The sequence below is a fragment of the Hydractinia symbiolongicarpus genome, chromosome 5 (assembly GCF_029227915.1).
Source record: "Hydractinia symbiolongicarpus strain clone_291-10 chromosome 5, HSymV2.1, whole genome shotgun sequence".
NCBI lineage: Eukaryota > Metazoa > Cnidaria > Hydrozoa > Anthoathecata > Hydractiniidae > Hydractinia > Hydractinia symbiolongicarpus.
Genome location: NC_079879.1, coordinates 4,906,569 through 4,926,024, shown reverse-complemented (window position 1 = coordinate 4,926,024; position 19,456 = coordinate 4,906,569). Strand labels below are relative to the sequence as shown.

General features: G+C 33.2%; 1 protein-coding gene across 1 annotated transcript; it reads right to left on the bottom strand.

The window, feature by feature from the left end:
- Nucleotides 1-1,330: 1,330 nt before the first annotated feature.
- LOC130644314 (uncharacterized) lies at nucleotides 1,331-12,958 on the bottom strand. Its single transcript, XM_057449864.1, has 15 exons — nucleotides 12,772-12,958; nucleotides 10,382-10,404; nucleotides 9,620-9,754; nucleotides 8,356-8,422; nucleotides 7,906-8,034; nucleotides 7,763-7,833; nucleotides 7,334-7,428; nucleotides 7,181-7,244; nucleotides 6,704-6,804; nucleotides 6,554-6,625; nucleotides 5,888-6,033; nucleotides 5,258-5,382; nucleotides 4,953-4,994; nucleotides 3,829-3,886; nucleotides 1,331-2,925 (listed from the first exon to the last, which is right to left on the bottom strand). Exons 1-15 carry the CDS (start codon nucleotides 12,947-12,949, stop codon nucleotides 2,120-2,122), a joined length of 2,112 nt encoding a protein of 703 aa, XP_057305847.1. The 5' UTR covers nucleotides 12,950-12,958; the 3' UTR covers nucleotides 1,331-2,119.
- Between the last annotated feature and the right edge of the window lie 6,498 nt (nucleotides 12,959-19,456).

Below are 19,456 nucleotides of genomic sequence, written 5' to 3'. Positions count from 1 at the left end.
TGGTTCACAGAAAATGTCACTGTGTACTATATATCGTTGAATCGTAAATCACTTTGAATATATTTCTATGGATATACTTCCGTGGACTGCTCGGAGGTTTGCATCGACTTACGGAACAATGGGCTCTCGTCTAAATCTCGTGCTTAATGGTTAAGGTTCCTAATCGTCACAGTAATTTTTACTTCGCGCACTGCTCGTGCGTCTCTACCCTGTAATTCTTCGAATACAATGTCTAGGCAAGTGGAATTTTAATCTTTCCCTGTGTATACTTTGTGTTTTTTTTATAGCTTTCTGCCTAGTAGTGGCATCAAATTTCTCCTGATGTCAGATTCTAGATAAATGAAAGACTATGAAGGTGCATATTTGCCAAATTTGCGTCCAAAGTTACAGAGGGGAAGGGCTTTAGTACTAAAGCACCTGAAAAAGCCCAGAAAAAATGGAAATTCTATTTAATCATGTAGGTATTTTGCGCAAAGATTTGAGAAAAAATATTTTTTTAGAATAATTTGCATATTTGTTGATTTAAAATTTTTGCGATACTATAAAACCAACAAGACATGCACCTCTCTTTCGACTCCAGAGTTCTTTGACATTAACATCGAAACAACTACGAAACTATTAATCAGAACATGTGTATACCAATAAAGCTGACTCACAAAAGTGACCTGTTCAGAGTTCATTAAGAATTTCAGTTATTTGGATAGATCGAAACTCTTACGCGAATTATGCCCAGCGGGAGAAGTGCAACTAGCAGATTTTACAAGCTTTCTACCTGGCCTTTTGAATAGAAATTGCAGTTTGCTTTCTTGATGAGTACAATGGTAATTTCTAGCGATGGCAGTATATTTGGTGGAAGGTCAACGGTAGCGATATTATATTATTTTGGTTAGTGTTTCAAGCTGTACATAATAGTCAAACAACGAACAAACAAATTTCTTTGTATGAGCACCAAGCTATTGCTGGCGTCCTTTTTATAACAATCTAAATCTGTTTATGCCCTATTTTCGTCCGTATGTTGCGGGATTTGTCCTTATGGGTTGAATAAGTGCACATATATTATAAGTTAAATTATGTCCTTTTTTGCTAAAAACATCGAAGAATTCTAAAGTGTGACCAAATATAAAGTTTTTGCACCACCATAGTCATAATAGTTTCTTGTGACTATGGCACCACGTATCCCGCGATCTGGAAGTAACAGTAAATTCATAATCTCTCAGTAAAACCCAACAACACATCTTCGCTGACTTCAATTTGAGTATGTCTAAAAGTGACGGAACAAAAGAGGGAATATCACAGGGTTGGTACATATGATTTATGAAAAACTAGAAAATCATTTTTGCGAAAACTATACGCCAAAAAATATACAAAAGATAATATATTAGATAATGTTATTTCGTTTGGAAAATATGTACCATGCGACCCACCGTGTAAAATTTTAAGTTCCAGCACCATCCCAAGTTTGAAAGCTTAACTGGCAATTTTGAAATTTCATAGTGTATTCTGTCAAAACAGTTTTAAAACGAGCCTTCACATAATCAATACAAAAATAATTAAAAAAATTCAGGTTTTAGAGGAATCCTTAAGTGAAGATATGATTAGTAATGTGTTTAAAAATCTTGCAGATTTAAAACAGTTACGTAGAAACAAGTTTCTTTTGAGAAAAGTGCACCGTTTTTAACAGATATTTGGAAAAGTATACAAAAAAGCATCACGAACCTCTACAGCTAGGTTTCTTAAACTTAGATCTGTAATGAAATTAAAAGTTCTCGATGCAAGAACCTGACCCTCTGAGTTCGCGCTTTCGTTTTCTTTTCTTCTTGTCCCTCAACATACAATCTTGTCCCTCAACATTCCCCTCTTTCCCCGCAACATACACTATATATATAATATCAAATAAATAAACTAATAATATGTAAAATATGTTACTATTTAAAATAATTTAATAGTTTAAAAAAGAAACCTTCAAAACCCAAGACAAGTAAAGTACGCCATTGTAAAATTGGCGTTAAATTACATAGTGGATTCCTAGTTCATCAGTACAGTACAAATTTAAAAATAATTAGTTGAACTATCCTACCTACAAGATAAAAAAAAAGATAAAAGGTATATAATATAAAGATTAGAAGAATGGATTAATAACTGGACAGTTATCTGCTAGATGGTTCGTGGCTTGGCAACGAAGACAAAACTTTGGCTTCGCTGTACCAAACGATAGCTTTGTAGAAGATTTTGTAGTTTTTTCATCCCCTTCTTTTTCTTTTGGATGATACCGTGCTTGAAGTTTTGTATTATCAGATCGATTAAAAGTTTTATCACGTGGTGCAGATCGCCAATCAGATGATCCATTGTCCCGACTAGTCCATTTTTTGCTTTGGTTATCTTTGAAAAAACCTTTATTCGGTCGTCTGTCTTGTCTACCTACTTCTGTTGTGTTTTGATAAGGTCTGTTGCGTTGCTTGTTATAAGCTGGTAGAGTAAAGCATCCTCTCCCCCTCCCAACTGGAAGCTTCTCTGGCTGATACATCTCAGGTTCTATAGGTACAAAACATTGTTCTGTTTCCTCACTAGAATTTGAGGATTTTTCTTCGCTACATTGCACGTCCGTTTCAACTTCTATTAATGAAACGTCAAAAACCTCTTCTTCAGATTCGATGACAATATCAGGACCACTGCTTGTTTCTGAACTTGAATCCTCCTCCGCAGGTGTTGTAACATTCTTCACTTCCTTAGTCGGCTTACTTAATTTTGTAAAATTTATAGCCATTCTGCTGGAGGCGCTATTTCTACTTCGTGGCCTTTCAACTGGTTTAGTTTCTGCATCAAATTTATTTTCATTGGGAACTTCAGAAATGTCATTTTCTTCTGTATCCTCGAAAGAATTTTTAACATTACTTCCAAACACGTGGCTGTGCAGATTTTCAATTCCTGAGAGATACAACAACCAGAATGAAATCACAAACAAAAAGCGTATACACAACCACTACAATCCTGGATGTAACATTATTGGAAAAGCTCGATTTTTTACCACTGATTTTCGAAATGGCCAAACAGAATAGCCGTGCAAAAACTCTGCAGCTGATGGGAAAGCCTATGTGCAGACCAGTTTCACAGCATCAAAAATGCGCTACTGGAGGCTTCACCGATTAATCCATGTGACGGCCCGCTTAGGTCGAAAAATCGTAGAAGCGGAGCATGTTAATGTCAACAAAAATTAATATGGGTTAAGAATTTGAAACTAACTAAATAACCAAGTTCATTTGTGGTCATTGCCAAGTTAGTAGCATGGTTTTTGAGGATTTTAAAAAATAAAGAACTTTACCAGGATTAACTTTTTTAATTCTTAGGTTTTCCTAATTTCATCAATTATGGCGTCATTAACAAATATGTTTAAGATTTACAAGAATTGAAGGATAGAACTAACAGTTTATATCACTAGAAGAAATGGAAAACTCTGTAACATAATAGTAAATTTATCAAACTATTATCAGCGTAGCTGAAAATAATATAGGAAAAAAAGGAGATTTGGTCACATTTTCATCTTTTTAGAGGACAATAGAAGGCTTGGAGTTTAAAGGAAGTTTTCAAAAAGAGGGCTAAGAGGATTTTAAAAGAGGCGGGCCACCACGGTAGTGCGTATATTTTTTATAGATACAATGCTTTTAATTACTTATGGAACGAACTTTGAAATCCTGTTTTCCAATAAGTTACGTCCGAAATTGTAGTCTTCTTCTTAGTCATAAAAATCAAGCCCGAATCAACACACTTAATTCATTAACACGAAAGTCAAATTCACATCAGCTTTCGAAGAAAACATAATTCATTTCTTACCTATGCTTTCCAAAGCCTTTGCAAATTGAAAACATTTAAACTTCTCCACGCCAGCTTTCTATAATAAGAAGAGGATAAACATTTTATGTCTCCAAGCAAACGAGAAATTTAGAACATGAAAACATGTAGTGTAAAATATTTTGAAGGAATTTCAACATTAAAGGTCGCCAGAAACAATACTTACAGGAAAACCCATTTGGTTTTAACACTTAACCGTGCAGTTGAACAAGGTAACTGGCGACTTATGTTTACATCCTTACCATAACCTATATTGATGTTTAAGTAATATGAAAACAGAGAGCATAATTCTGCGTTTAAGATTCCGGCCCTGAATTTAAAAGCGCACTACAATTTCTTTTAGCGGATAGAGAATGTGGTCCCAAACTCGACATACATTTTTTTACAGCTCATCTGATTTACTTTAATCATATATGAATTTGTTTAAATAGTCGATATTCTGTTAAGAACTGTCTCTTAAAACTAAATTCAGGAATTTGAAAAACATGATGATAAAGGAACAAGACAAGAGGGGACAGCTGATAATTTTACCATAGTATAACAAACCAACCATTTTTAGAGCTGATGCACCAAAAAAAAGGAGAGAGAATTGAGGCTTTTACCCTGGCATAACACGGTCGAAAATCTACCTGTACAATATCCCAGTATAGCTAAATTTCCGATATTCAAGGGCTTGTGAGAAGTTTATAGCGAATGTATTTCAAGAAACACTAGAAAATCTGAGCTGACCCAATTTAGAACCACATCTCAAAAAAGCAGTCAAACCAAATTAAAAATGCAGTAGCTAGATATCCCATGACTACGGTGCACCATTCAATGCTAAAAACTATAATCCGGAGCCTATTGGTATGTGTTTTTGTCACAAAACAATAAACATTACAATTTTATTTCTGTTCATTGCGCTATTCGCGTCGTTTTTATCCACCATTTTATGTAAAAGGACTTGACCAACTTTTTGACCCAACGACAATTCTGAAGTTTATTTCAATACATACAGCCCTCCCCCCATATTGATTTCATTATCGATAGATACTGAAGACCGGGGCAAATAACTACAACAATAATTCTTCAACTGTGAGTTGAACAAAATGTTGACAAAACTTTACCTCCATCTTTAACTTTAGGTCTGGTGAGGTTAGCAGTGAATCCTAAAAGGCAAAGTTGAAGTCATAGCTTCGTAGTTTGTAAAAACGTTTTAAGATTTACCCGGTGTATTGCTGTATTTGTGTCAGTACAACCACGCCACATAGTTTACTCTAATTCATTTTTGGTAATAAATTAACATTCTACAATTCTTATACATAATAAAACATCCACCTCTAAAACCGTTTTATGCACTCCTTAAAAAATTACTGAACGTTAGACAGAAAACGATATGATCTATCAGAAAAAGCATCCAGAAAATAATTACTTGTATATTATGCTCTTGGAAGACCTGTAACAAGTCATCCATATCTTGTTCTTTTAAAAGATGGCTTATCATTGTATATGACCCGTCGTTCGTTTGTTCCTTTTTCGTTGTGAATGACGATGTGTCTAAGTGGTGACAGAAATAATATATTCCTAATGTCATAGCAATAGTAATTTATTAATGGCGTAAAACAGTGACATGATGTCATACATGAAGACAGTGCACCAGTACACTTAAATAGTACATATCCTTTTACATTTGATGGCAAAAATAGAAAACTTATAGATTTGGTTTATGGATAACAATGGATATTATTTCTTTTAATTTTTACACAATATTACGCGATAATTAAGTTAATTTTTTTTATCCCATTTCGATGTAAATCGATTATACTAAATTTCAGTTGAAATGTGTTTATTCTGGCGCCTTATCAGGCTATAAAAAAACTTGAAAACAAGTTAAAATCCTAATTACATTGAATTTGACACAATTGAGAGCTTTGTACATTGCAACAATCAATACTTCACATTTTAAAAAAATTGTTGACGCCCCTCCCCCCCTCCCTAAACAACCTTTGACAAGGTCACTTAGACCACAACCTGAATAAGTGTAAATGACACCATAACCAACCTGTAGTTACCACCTCACAACTCTCCACATCTTCCTCTTCTATATTCACTTCTTCTGATGTGTCGTCGCGCACCAACTGAACATTTATCCTCTGAGCCTCTAACTGAATGTCTATTAAAGAGTCCAAATATATTTCCCTAATTTTCCTAAAAAGAAAAAAAACAACGTTAACATAATAACACATACACTACGTGAGTTATCTAATACAGAGTTGATGCTGACGCGGTAAAGCGCTCACACCGAAAATGTATCTTTGAAACATGTCTTAAAAAAATAATTAAAGAAATCCTTTTTAACAAGAAGGATTCTGGACAGCCCAAGCTATTTTAGGGTAGCCCGTGAAATTTTGAAATAAATTCAATTATTTTTTTATATTTAATATATAAAATATTACATGATCATTAAATGCAGTAATGGAATTTCTCAAATATATAAATTGAAAAAGAATCTTTGCCATTGCAATGACATATAAGGAAATAAATGAGAAAAAATAAAGTGAATAAAATAACTACCATGAACAGGCAGTTATAATAGAAAAAGATTCCAAAATTTCTTTCGAAAAGGTTCAGACAATACTTTCCAGTCTATAAGTTATTTAAGACTTGTTTGTACCTTTAAAATTTCTTTTTGTATGTGTTAGATTCAGAATATGTAGAAAAAACGCACCTTGGTAGATTAGTATTGAGAATGCTTTCCCTAATCAACCACATAAAACGTTCCACTCTCTTTCCCACAAGACTAAAAAATAACAAATTTTTATTCAAAAGGATCCCCATTCTCATGTAGAAATTCTGCTACACACAAAATTAGACATACCCATCACATGGAAGCATTTTCGCAACTATCTGCATCAGCATAGTTTTAACTGAAACTGCAAAAACTGAAGCAATATTTTCCCTAAAGCCATTCATAGACGCCTGAAACAAGACAAATACATGCATTATATGTCATGATATAGAAAATTTAACATTTGACGAAAAATCACTAAAATATGCATGTATTACGATGAAGCATTCGTAAAGCGGGCATCCTCTAAAAGATGCCTTTAAAAGTTACCATTGATTTTCCAATTCACATCCTTCCCCTCAAATATTTTAACCATTACCGTGGAAAAATTTCAGATTACCTTTTAAAATTGGACACTTCGCTAAAGTGAAAAAATGTTTTTGTTCAAGTGTGTCCTAAATGTAGGATCTCGATGCTCCTTGTACAGGTTGGGGAAAAATTTAAATTAAAAAAGATGGCAAATAGTTACAGAACTTATTGTAAGTTAGGAAGTTCGGACATAAATACCTCATCTGGGAAAGTCCACCTTTCCACGCATTCTTCGACCACAGGAGAAACCACAGTATAGAAACTAACAACACAAAGAGATGGATCACGAATTTAACAGTTCGACAAGATGTTATTCTGGGTTGAATAAGCAAAATTAATCATGTTACTAACCTGTCGCCTGTCTGTCTGGGCAAGACAAATACATGACCAAGCAATTTACAAAACCTTTCACCAGTGTTAGAAAGTAACTTATCTGAGGCGCAAAGCTAAATAAAAAATTGCAGATCAGTCAGCAAAGGATGATTCTTTACGTCTAAACAACAATCAGAGAAAAGAAAAAATTACTGGTGAAACGGCTTTTAGTAGAGATGTGTAATGTTTCAAAAAATTATTCTCTTAAGTATTTTAATCAGTAACTAATTAAACAAATCAACATAGTGAGTAAATATACTGCGTATACAGTGAACAAAAATCACACTGTTTACAAATTGTACAGATATGTTTAATTTATTCTGGTACAAAACTTAAAAACAGTTAGACAATTTGACCGAGGAATAATCAAACTTTATTGAGTATATATATAAAAAATTGAGAACTTACTGTGATACATTCTTGTCTTTTATAGTCAACAATATCTTGAAAATATGTTTGGAATGCAATTGGACTATGAACTAAAAGAAATCTTGGATTAAAACGCACGATAAGTAAAAGGCCATGTCACAAACTGTAAGAAATTAACCTACCAGAAACTTGTTTTAGTAAGCAAGGAGCAAATTCCAAGAACTCCTCTTTCTCAACTGCTTTTTGTATTAACACTTCAATTATTTCATTTATTTCAGAACAATTTGTGTACCTTGATGATAAAGGACACTCTAAAAAAAATCTCTCAAGCAATACTTTCTTTTTCTGGACACTTATGTCATATAAGTTATATAAGATAATTGGTCGATTAAGCATTTTAAGTCAAAAAACACCTCATCTCCAAAAAGAACAGAACATTTTCCAAACATGAGAATATTTAGCAAAATAGCAAATCAAATTGTATGTGCATGCATCTACAGAACTTTGTAAGCATTCGTAACTCATAAAGAGTCTCTTAAATTCAACTTTCTTTTCAAACCAAAATTCGAAGAGAAATAATTTTCAAAAAACTGTAATACAAGGAATTGTGTTTTTTAACAGCAGAAACATACCTTCTATAAATGCTTCTAGTTCTTTCATAACTTTGTTCAAATTAGCACTTTCCACATTTTTAAGCATCTAAGATAAATATAATAATTAGCTACAGAAAAATTCCATTTCTGTAAAAAGGATTTTATTTCTGCAGGTACATGGTATAAGAGATCACAGTGGAGTAAATCTATTTTGTTAAAAAATAACTGCATATACGCATTATATAAATTTTATTTGTACAAAATACAGTTATATCAGGATCATTTAATCCTAAAAATTGAATAAAGTAACAAAAAGAAAAAGTGAAAAACAGACATTTCCTTCATTCTTTTTTCATTTTGAAAATTTAAAAAGCAGCAAAAGAAAGGAGTTGGAATAACAAATTTGTCTTTCCACAAATTACTTACCAACCTTCTGTGTCAATTTCAAAAGATACAATTATGAGTAATCGTGAAACAGAAAAGACTAGGTTACATAGACAAAATATTTTTTACTAGCCTCTTTTTACACACATTCAACGCGAATCCTCCTTTAGGGTACTAGGTTCTAATTTTCTGGTATGCCTTGAATTGATACCCTTGGTCAGAAGTCATGAAAATTAAAGTCCCCATAATAATGACAAAAATCAGCTTGAAACCATCCTTTTCATAACTTAATTAAAAAATGTTTAAATAACCATCCCTCATCTCTTCACAGGCAAGGTGACACTCTATTTGTCGGGTTAGATTGAGAAGATTTTTGAGAAAACTGTTAAAAAATCTGCTTGCACAGGAGAAATTAAGGAGAGTGAAGGAGTTTTGAGAAGGTGTGACAAGTTTGTTTTTAGATCAAATTTTGCATTCATACAATTTTTGGAGCCAGGTAAAATATTTTGTTTATAATTTGACAGAAGTGTTAAGTCATTTGAGTAATGAAAAACAAATTAATAAACCAAAACTCAGTAAAAACATCAATAGGGTTCAAAAAGGGTCTAGTAGGCTCTATATAATCTTGTTTAGAAAGATTACTTTAACAAGGTTCAGACTAAAATGTATTTTTCATAAAAACACGTTTGTTTTTTCCAATTTTACTTAGTAATAAGTAATTACAAAATTCTATAAATAAGTTTTAGTTACTGTGGGTAAAAGGTATACAAATAAAATACAGAAGTAGAAAATTGTGTGGAAAAATGAAAACAGAAGTTTGTCATACATGTTACTAAAGCGATACAAAAACTTTTTTTAAAATTACTTGATATTTATACAGACCTTAATTAAAATCCATTGAACACTAAAAATGGAATACCTTATTAATTCTTCTTTTACACTTCAGTATTTGCCACTCCTGTTCAGCTTGAATGATTTTTTCATTTTCCGTGTTACTTTCAATGATTTTTTTGACCACAGGTTCACTAACAGAAAGTGTTAATACTTCTTCTGGCTGTAAAAATTAAAAGTTGATTTACTTATACACTCTTTATTCTTGGTAAACAATCACATTTCCTACAGTGTGGTTGCTTTACATCTTTTAAACCCGATAAACTTTTTAAAAAGTCAACAAAGACAACAACACATATTATGTTGTGGGTTACTACTGTGGCGCGTGGCCTTGTGGTTATGGAGTTCGCTTCGCAATCAAAAGGTCTGTGGTTCGGTCCACAGCGCAGACATGTTTGGCAAGTGCTTTTACTACAGCTCTGGGTCAACCCATGCCATGTGAGGAAAATTGGGTAGATATTGCTGGTGTATAGTTAAAGTATACATTCCGAACACAGGACCTACATTGATAACAGGTTTCCTACAATGAAGTGGCTATATCCTGAATAAATATTCGGAATAATAAAAATAATAACAATAGTTGAAAAAGTTTTGCGTGTTATTAAATAAATAAAAAAACAGACAAATTTTGTTTTTGGCTTAGCAACATTTCCTTTAATTATGGATGCACTACATGATTTGAGGTTGGGAAGAGCCTATTAAATAAACAGATTTTGAAGGAATATTGCTCTACTTCAGGAATGTTTTAAAAAACAGCTGAACATTTAAAACTTACTAAGTGAATACATACCTTAATCACTTCTGGCTGGTTATCTAAAAAATGTTAATAGATTAAAGTGCGTGGACCTAATATGCACCATACTAGGAAATAGATGACTTTTATTTAGTGGCAAATTAATTTCTTGGGTTCTAGCTTGTTCAGTTCAAGTAAATGCAGGGTGGACAGACAACTTTTATCTTCACTTTCCCTGATTTTTTCATAACTAAAATAAAATTCTTTAAATGTACAATTGCTTACAGGCCAACAACCCCAGACTTAAATGAGACAAAAGTTCCAAAAATTTAATTATGAAAGATGTTGGAACGTGAATTGTAACTGCAAGTCATTTCTCTTTTTTCACATATCTTGTTTATACCTACTAAACATAAATCGAGTAATATAAAATGTCCAGCATAATAGTGTCATTTGTATTAACAATAGTATGAAAGTATAAATAATAATATGAGATAGCAAGCCTGATCTGCAGCGTGAATGTCCAGCATTAAGTGCGTATTGAAATAAATAAGAAACTGTCACGGACAGCACACAAAATAAATAAATGTTGCAAATATAAAAAATATGATGGAGGAAATATAAATTTATATAACATAATGGAGGGTCACTAACTGAAGTTAGTTCATCGTTGTTTTCATAGCATTTGTCAATAAAATTATGATGATCTGATGTAAGTTTCTTTTTCGACCACTCTTTCGTTTCATTAAATCTACGAACAATTTTTGATATTGTTTGCCGTGAAATCTTTTTGCCATCTTCCTGTTCAATAATTTTGCTAATCTGCGTATAGGTCATTCTTTTTTGTTTAAGATTTAATATTCGCTGTCTGAAATATTTTGGAAGCACCATGTCTTGATTTGTAAATTGTATAAATGGTTTTGCCAAACAGAGTATCCATATTTAACTTTTTTTTTCAAAGAGAAACTAATTGCTCAGCTGACTTTTAAAGACGTGGACAAAATTAGAGAAAGATACATCGGCAAAATAGATAACACATAAAAGAAAGAAAAACTCGATGACCAAATACGCTTTTAAAATCTATTTTAATTTAATGACTGTTAAATTTTTTGCATATATTTTCGGTTCAACGTTTTCTTGAACAGAGTTCTTTTGGCAAAAAAATGAGATGTGTTTGAGACGGGCGTTATTAAAGTTTTAAAAAATTAAATTAAATTATGGTCACACAAATTTAACTTTTCTTTACAAAATAACATTTCGTACAAAACATTTAATTGCGTCCATGACAAAGCAAAAGCTTAAAATATGCTTCGTTAAACTCAATAAAACAAATTACCTTAAATAAAAGACGTTTTTGAAAAGAAAAAAAATTAAATCTATATAAATCGTGGAGATCGCGAAAAAGATCGTGGGACACACGATCCTTCGTGGAGATAATTATATTAGCGTGGTGGCCACGATAGAATGTTTGAATATTTGTTATACACGAAGACCACGATTTTATCGTGGTTCGTGTGCACCACGCTCGTTACACGAACACGATGTTAACAAACCTTTTCACAGTACTGTAATTCTATGGACACTTAGCCTGCTTCTTAGCTCATCTGAACTCTTTCTGTCTCTCAGACTGGCGTTATACATCCACCTAACCATTCTCATATCATTCCTTTCTAATAAGTCAAGATCTTACTGCCTTTTCTACACCTGTCAAGTGTACAGTACCAGCCAAGTGCTGTTTAGGCATTTCAAGAAAGGTTATAAACTTATCTTGTTTAGTTCACACTGCAGAGCATAAAATGACACAAAATTGACCATTCTATAACTATATACCAAACACCCTATCACTATAACAAGACCATTAACAAGTAGAACATCTATTACTTTGTCTACCTACTTTTACCATCTTCATCACTATTACAGATTCGAAAAAGCTTACACCTTGCCCTCTTACCTTTAACAAATCTTAACACAATGTATATCAACAGATCTACATTTTGACATTCAACTAACTCACCTCGCCTACATTTCAGTGTACCAACATTTACACTAGTCATGCTCATCTAGGTTTATCTCCCTTGTGATGTGATATCTGGGTAATGGTCTTACTATGCTTGTACCTGACACCTGTTCTACTATCCACAACGCTTTTGCTTATAAGAGTTCCAGTACAGTCAACATTAAGCATGCAAATGTCATTTTATTTCTTCAACATCAAATAAATTAAATTAAAAAAAGGTTGCGACTTTATTTCTTTTTTACATCTTATTTCATCTTTGATTCCTAGGGCAACTTGGATTAAAAATAGTATATCCGACTAGCAGCAAAATATCAAAGAATCAACATCACATTTTTCCGTAATGTATTTCACTTATTGCACATACATTTTTGTTGAAAAAGAAGAAAGAGTATTTTAAAGAAACTAGCTATAACTATAAAGCTAAACTTACTATTTTTTGTGCCCAATTCAACTTCATCTGTGGGTGACTGACTTTTCAGAAACTCGCGTGGAGTCATTAAACCATTTCCACGTCCTATTGTTTTTTCCTTTTCTTTAGTGTTGGATGAAAAACCTGATGTCATTACCTGAGCCATCAAAGCACCCCTTCCTCGGCCAAATGATTGCATTCTTAACAACTAAAAACATTAGGGTAATGAAATAATTAATTAATAGCTAAATGCATTTTTAACATGCCTGCTGTTTCTAAGTTTTCTACCATACTGGGCTTAAAAAACCATAAGTGGTGGCATTGTGGTAGAGCGTCCGTCTCCGATGTTGAAGGTCTTGGGTTTAAACCCCAGCTGAGTCATGCTAGAGACAATAAAAGTGTAAATCAAAGCTTTCTGCTTTACGTTTATCATGAGAATAAGATTGATATCTTAGGTGGTTGTTTAGTTGAGCAGCTGATGTGCTTGCATACCTTCTTTATCTCAAATGGGAGCTTTAAATGCACTAGAACCCCTTTTGCAGGACCCTTATTGGTAACAGTTCTATTAGGAACTGAGGAGGCTATCCTGGGTAAATGATATTTATAAAATATAAAATATTTATAAAATATTTTTATAGGTTATAACCTATATGGACTATAGGAGGCTAATATGGCTTCTTCAGAGGTAAATCCCCTACAACATATAAACAGCTGTTAAAGTGAAAATTTTGAACTTTTTATTTGTTAAAAAAAGGCAAAACCTTTTTAACGGCAATAGGCTTGTACAGTTTTTAGAATCTTTCATGTACTGTTTTGTTGAAAAAAAGTATAGAATAAAATGTTGAGAAAGATAATATTTGTTTTAAAATGCATAAATTCTTTATAAATTCAAAATTTTAATAACAAAAGTTTTTTCATGCTAATACCTAAAGGATTTTTTTCAATAAGATTCTCTTATTAAATCACTTGCAGCGTAGCTATTACAAATGTCAATAAAGTAATTACAATTTCCTTTTATTTTTTTTTTTGAGAGTCACATTTGGTTTCTCCAATTCAGCGTCTACCTTATCTTAACGAGTTATAGTTATCTGTGTTGCATAATCTATCCGTTGTATAATCTATCCCCACATGCTGATTACAAAATCAAATGATGTCTGATCTATATCTTAAAAGCCAAAATACACTTGTATAAGATTAAAATATACTCTAAAATATATTTATAACCACATTATAAACATTAACCAACCAAATAAATACATGGGATTATAGGTATTGCAGTCTTGTCTTGTCAATCCTGGTCTTTAGAAAAAACAGGCAAGAGATACTATGAATGATACATTAACCTTAAAATGATCTGTGATCTTTAAAGCAGCCTTGTGCAAAAGCTATTTAGGCAACATTTACTTTTGACAAGTTGTTCTTTGCACATGAATTTTTTTAACTTTGTCTATCATAAGTTTTTTCTAAAGAGTTGTATAGGAATAATTATATATTAATTTATTATGAAACCGTTAGTTGACTAAATATTAAATCAAAAGAAAAATCGACAGAACTGTCAAAACATATCTAGAGTTTGAAAAAAAGCAGGAACATTGCCAATTTTAAAATGGGAAATCATTGACCATGCCCCTACAGGCTCGGTCGGGATAATTTACCCCCGCGAGCGCTAAATCGCTCACGTAAATTAATCTGCGTGAGCGATCCACGTGCGATTATAAAAGCTCGTGCAAATTAGTTTGCGTGAGTGGTCAATGAAACAAAAAGTTAAGACATGCACATGCTTGATCTGTAAAATAAAACTAAAAATAATCCAGTCGTCGCTGATCAAAAATATCAACAAAAATACTCGATCAAGAGCCCTTGAAATTAGAATTTTTTTACTTCGGCAATAAAACGACGTGAGATTTATTTCAACTGATTTGCGACAGCATTGTGTCGGCAATATTTTTTTGTAGTGAAATTGTGCAGCTGGCAATATCTTTCGTCATTCACCTTTTATTAGGGCTAGACCTCTCATAAATTCGATGCACTGATCTCCTAAGACAATGACAAATGAAAATGGAGTGCAAGTCTTAATGACATACCTTCTGGATGGTGAACTTCGTTAGGTTAATAGTTCACTGCCAACTGGCTTTTTATGTTTCTCGATGAACTTTTTTAGGTTAGGGCATCATTAGGTTGTATATCGCAGAAGTCGCCGGTGACAATTTAACATGAAGCACAATTTAACATGAAGAAAAACTCAATCAGGCCTCGTCAGGAAGAAAAATGCTGGCGTGCGAGCTTCGCACGTCATGATACTTCTTAATAATTTTGAGGCATGCGTTGTTCGCACGGCATAATTTTCAATGGCGTGCGATGGCGTGTGCTCATTTTTGTTCCATTTTTTTTTCGAATAATCATAGAACTCGCATACGGCAACACTAATTTTGCCATGTTTTGAAAACGGGTAATTTGTTGGGACAAAACTAAAATGTGCGATGCGTTCATTATTCATTATTTTTGAAAAAAAAGTATACGACGTAGCAACAGAACGAAGAAAAATTATAAAACATGCAAGTTACAGTCATAAAACTCTTTCAGTTAATAACTTTTTTGTAAATATTTTTTATTTTTATATTTTTCAAAAAAAATATATCATTAAACATTAAACTGTTTTTTATAAAAAAATCCCTCACGTTAATATTGTTGCTTCGATCTTAAAACATTCCCCCCTAAACAAAACAATAACAAGCTTTGTGACTTCCTGTTTCTATGGCGATGTTTTAAAACTATACAGATTGTTGTATGAGTTGTAAAGCAATGTTTGTTGAAAAATATTCAGAAAGCAAAGTCTGCATGTGACAATTGATCACCATAACTATAATTAGATATCATTCTGACTTTGTGCTTGCGAAAGAACATGCTGGAAGTGATTTCTGCGAAAGAACAAGACGAAAAAAAAAGACGTAAAAGTTGAACTGTAAAAGACGGAAAAGTTGAACTTTAAAATTTATTTATTAATTTCAAAAGAACAACTAAATTAAAAAAAAAAATTAAATAGTGAATTAAAATTAATGTCTATGTTTTTCTTTAATATAACTCGCGAGTAACATGATATATTTTTTTAATATTTACTTGCGAGTAGTTTAATTATTGATTACTCTTATTTATTTTACTCGCACTCGCATTGTACTCTCACTCTGAATTATTTTACTTGCATTTATTTGTATTCGTACTCTCAAAGATGTGTAGCTTTACTCGCGATCGGCAATGTATATTATTCCTGTGCGCCTTCATTGAAGAGAACATTATTTATTTTGGTGTGCGATTAGCGCACGCCTGAGGTATCAAGTGTTTTTTTTGGCGTGCGAAGATTGCACAGGAACATTCAAACATGGCGTGTGTGGGCGTGTGCGCGTGCGATCGAACGCCATTCCTGACGAGGCCTGCTCAATTGTTAGAGTCTTTGCAGAACATCTCTCCTCAACAAACCGAGGGCAGGGCTGACTTATTGCCTGCTGTGTCATGTGGGAGAAAGAACTTCTGGACTTCGGGACTGTCCGGTGAAAAATTATTTTAAAATATTATTTGTAATTTAAAATTATGACATAGAAAATACCTTTTTTTTTTGATATTATTCACTTAATCACATATATAAACAAACTTTTTTATCATAGATGTTGTTAAAGCATGGCTTTGTCTCGTTGCTGCAAATGCGCGCAAATGCGTGCAAAACGGCCTGGGTTAAAAATTTAATATGCGTAATTATGCATGTGACGTAGAACAGTGATGAAAAACAGACTATGTAGCGAAAGTGTGTAGCGTTTTGAATACAAAATATGAACCCCCCTAGAAGTTAACTGTTTAGAAACTTATTTAAAAAAACTTTTAATTTTAAACTCCTCTCTACGAATTATGAAATACGATTATTAATATGTCTTCGTCGAACAAAAATTTCACGGTATTAGGATTTCAGTATGAACCAGAAAGATCAGATTCCGAAATAGCGTCACAGCCTAGGCGGGTTTTTAATGATGCTGTTGTTGATCAGGCAGACTTCGATCCTCAGCAAAATCCTAGATTGTGTAAGCCTGTTACTGATTGGTGTCGTTGTGGTAAATGTGAGAGGATGCCGACAGAGAAAGAGTGTGTTTGCTGTGTTGAAATCGATGCCATAAAATACTTCAATCTTAATGGTAGCGATTTATTTTTATATATTTCCAAAAATAATAAGGGGAGTTTATATTTCCAGACTTTTTTCTAACTTCATGATAATTATTTTAAGATCACACAGCATCCACATTTTAACTACATCGTGTTGTTGAAAGATGTGTTAGGGCTATATGACCGGAAAAGTCGCGGTTTACCTGAGCGTGACCATGTACCAAATAGGTAATCTATTTAATCTCTCCCGCGTTACTAAAAATTCGACGATTGACTTAACTTATTTTGCTAAAAATTTTAGGACGTACCGTTACGGTGCTTATCGACAGTTTTGCTGGTTTATCCACAACAAACTTGGGCAAGGTGTACAACGTGTCATACCAGCGTGTGCAGTTTGTAAGATCAGGAAGGAGTATCCTAGTGTAGATGGACGATACACTGGGTTTAGGGGGGACGCAGAAGGGGGAGAACTGGTTGAAATGGATTTTTCTTAGATAGCGGAGATAGAAAACGAATAGTTATATACACTACTTGTACATATTTACAAAAGTCATACACATTTTTTTCGTATTAGTATTTGTATCTGTTTTTTCAGAAACGTAGGCTGACTTCACCAACTAATAACGATCAAACGAAGTAATAAAAAGGAATGGGAACGAAGATGATATACTCAAGAAATGTTAAGAACATTCAAGGCTTTGTCAATACCAATAGCAAAATACGAGGAAATTAAGAATAATTTTCAAGATTAACATTCTTATAAAAAAAAACGGATTTAAAGTCTTTAAAAAAAAAGTCTTTAGATTGACTTCGTTTGGCTCGTGATGTGGAGGATGTACGTTCCTTAGGGGCAGTCTTATGACAAAAAATTGTCAGCAAAGAATTTGGAATCAACCGCCGTTTGCAAGGACGATCTTTATAAAATAATTCATTCTGAAGTTTCCAGCTTGGGTCAAAGCAGGTTTCTTCATAATAGTCAGAACATAGAAATACTTTAGCTGGCAGCTTTGTTCTGTTAATTGTTGTTTCACAAAAAGAAACAAAAACGTTATTTTGCTTTCGAGGGGAAATTGCATAATGTCGCGCTGAAGCGGCCTCTTTTACATTTTGATCTTTAAATTTTATCTTCAGCGGATCGCCTTTAGCGAATAATAACAGAACCTGTGAAATCTGGTAAATTATTTATAACACATTTCCGAATATATGCTACACGGGGGTATTAACTGACTTAAAAAATAATAAACGAAAATAAAGTAAGTCAATAAGATTTTTTGTTGCGGTCTATCCTTTAACGGGCTAGCGCGTTTTGTTTTAATTTTCTCACCATTGTGCTACGTCAGGGGAAACATGTGTGTTTAGCCTCTCATTCATGCTGAATTATTCAAACAAAATGGCAAGCCAAAGGTGATGCTTCATGAGGAAAATGTAAAAAGAAAACAACTCATATGAGCGTATTAATATACTATGTTTTAAAAGAAGCAGATATTCTTTAGTAATAAGTACATGTTAGTTGATATAATAAAACTTATTTTTTTACGGGACAGTCCCTTTAATACAATATACAATTTTTTTATTATTATTACGAATCGAATAGAACGCGATTATGTGTTGGCAGATTTGCTATATTTTTAAAACTTTATGCAACATGTCTTTGGTATTACATCACGAGAACATTTGTCTGAAAGCTGTATTAAGGTACAAGGCACCTAACCTCTCCCATGTTCTGGTTATATTTAACTTGCATGGGTACGCACTCTTATTGCAGTATTCTCTGTGACGATAAAGGTCGGAATGACTTGTGGCATGGTTCCAATTGCTCTTTCAATTTTTGTTCGAGTCTCAGTGTAAAGCACCAGCCGAGCATAAGTGTCAGCATGAAGGAAAGGGGCCGGCCTTAATGTTCTCTTTAGCTCATGTTTTTCATAATAAGACAATCGTTCTTCATAAGCTTTGTGTTTTTGGTGGTGCTTATTTAGTAGATTCTCTTAAAATGTGAGAAAAATATATCATAAGATCTCTAGAAAATTCTGATAAAGTCTCTTACGCGAGCGATAAATCGTGCGATCACACACGTCTCCTGGCCAGGCCAGTTACTGTAAAAATTTCTGGATAATACTAGTCTTGTCTTTGTTCAAAGCAAACTATTCGTAAAGAGAGGGCGCATGGGTAAGTATTAGGTTTTATATATTTAGCCAGAGTCCACGATAAGTACACAAAACACTAAAGTGAAAATGAATATGTTTAAGAATAGAGGTTTGTTCTTTGTGGCAAAACTAGTTTGGTGGTGAAAGTAAATCAATATACACTAGTTTATCTGAGATGCAGGTTGTGCATATCACCCAGACCACCCAGGTCGATGACTCGATAATAATGGTGCTGCAGCTCAGTTATAACTCCTACACTTTGTGTGGGAGACTGGGGTAAAATTCCTCCTCTGCCAGCGTCTCACAATGGGCGAGTGAATGTTACCATACATAGTCCCAGGTTAATGCTATGTGAGGAAAATTGGGGAAATGGCACACTGTGTGGGCCGTTGAATGTTGTTGAATGCAATTAGTTG

Excerpts from the sequence above, each read along its gene's own strand:
- LOC130644314 (XM_057449864.1), bottom strand. The coding sequence starts at position 12,949 with ATGCAATCATTTGGCCGAGGAAGGGGTGCTTTGATGGCTCAGGTAATG. Across the intron at positions 6,626-6,703 it reads AAAATGCTTCCATGTGATGG|TCTTGTGGGAAAGAGAGTGG; the intron begins GTATGTCTAATT and ends GTTATTTTTTAG. Across the intron at positions 2,926-3,828 it reads AAAGGCTTTGGAAAGCATAG|GAATTGAAAATCTGCACAGC; the intron begins GTAAGAAATGAA and ends TGTATCTCTCAG.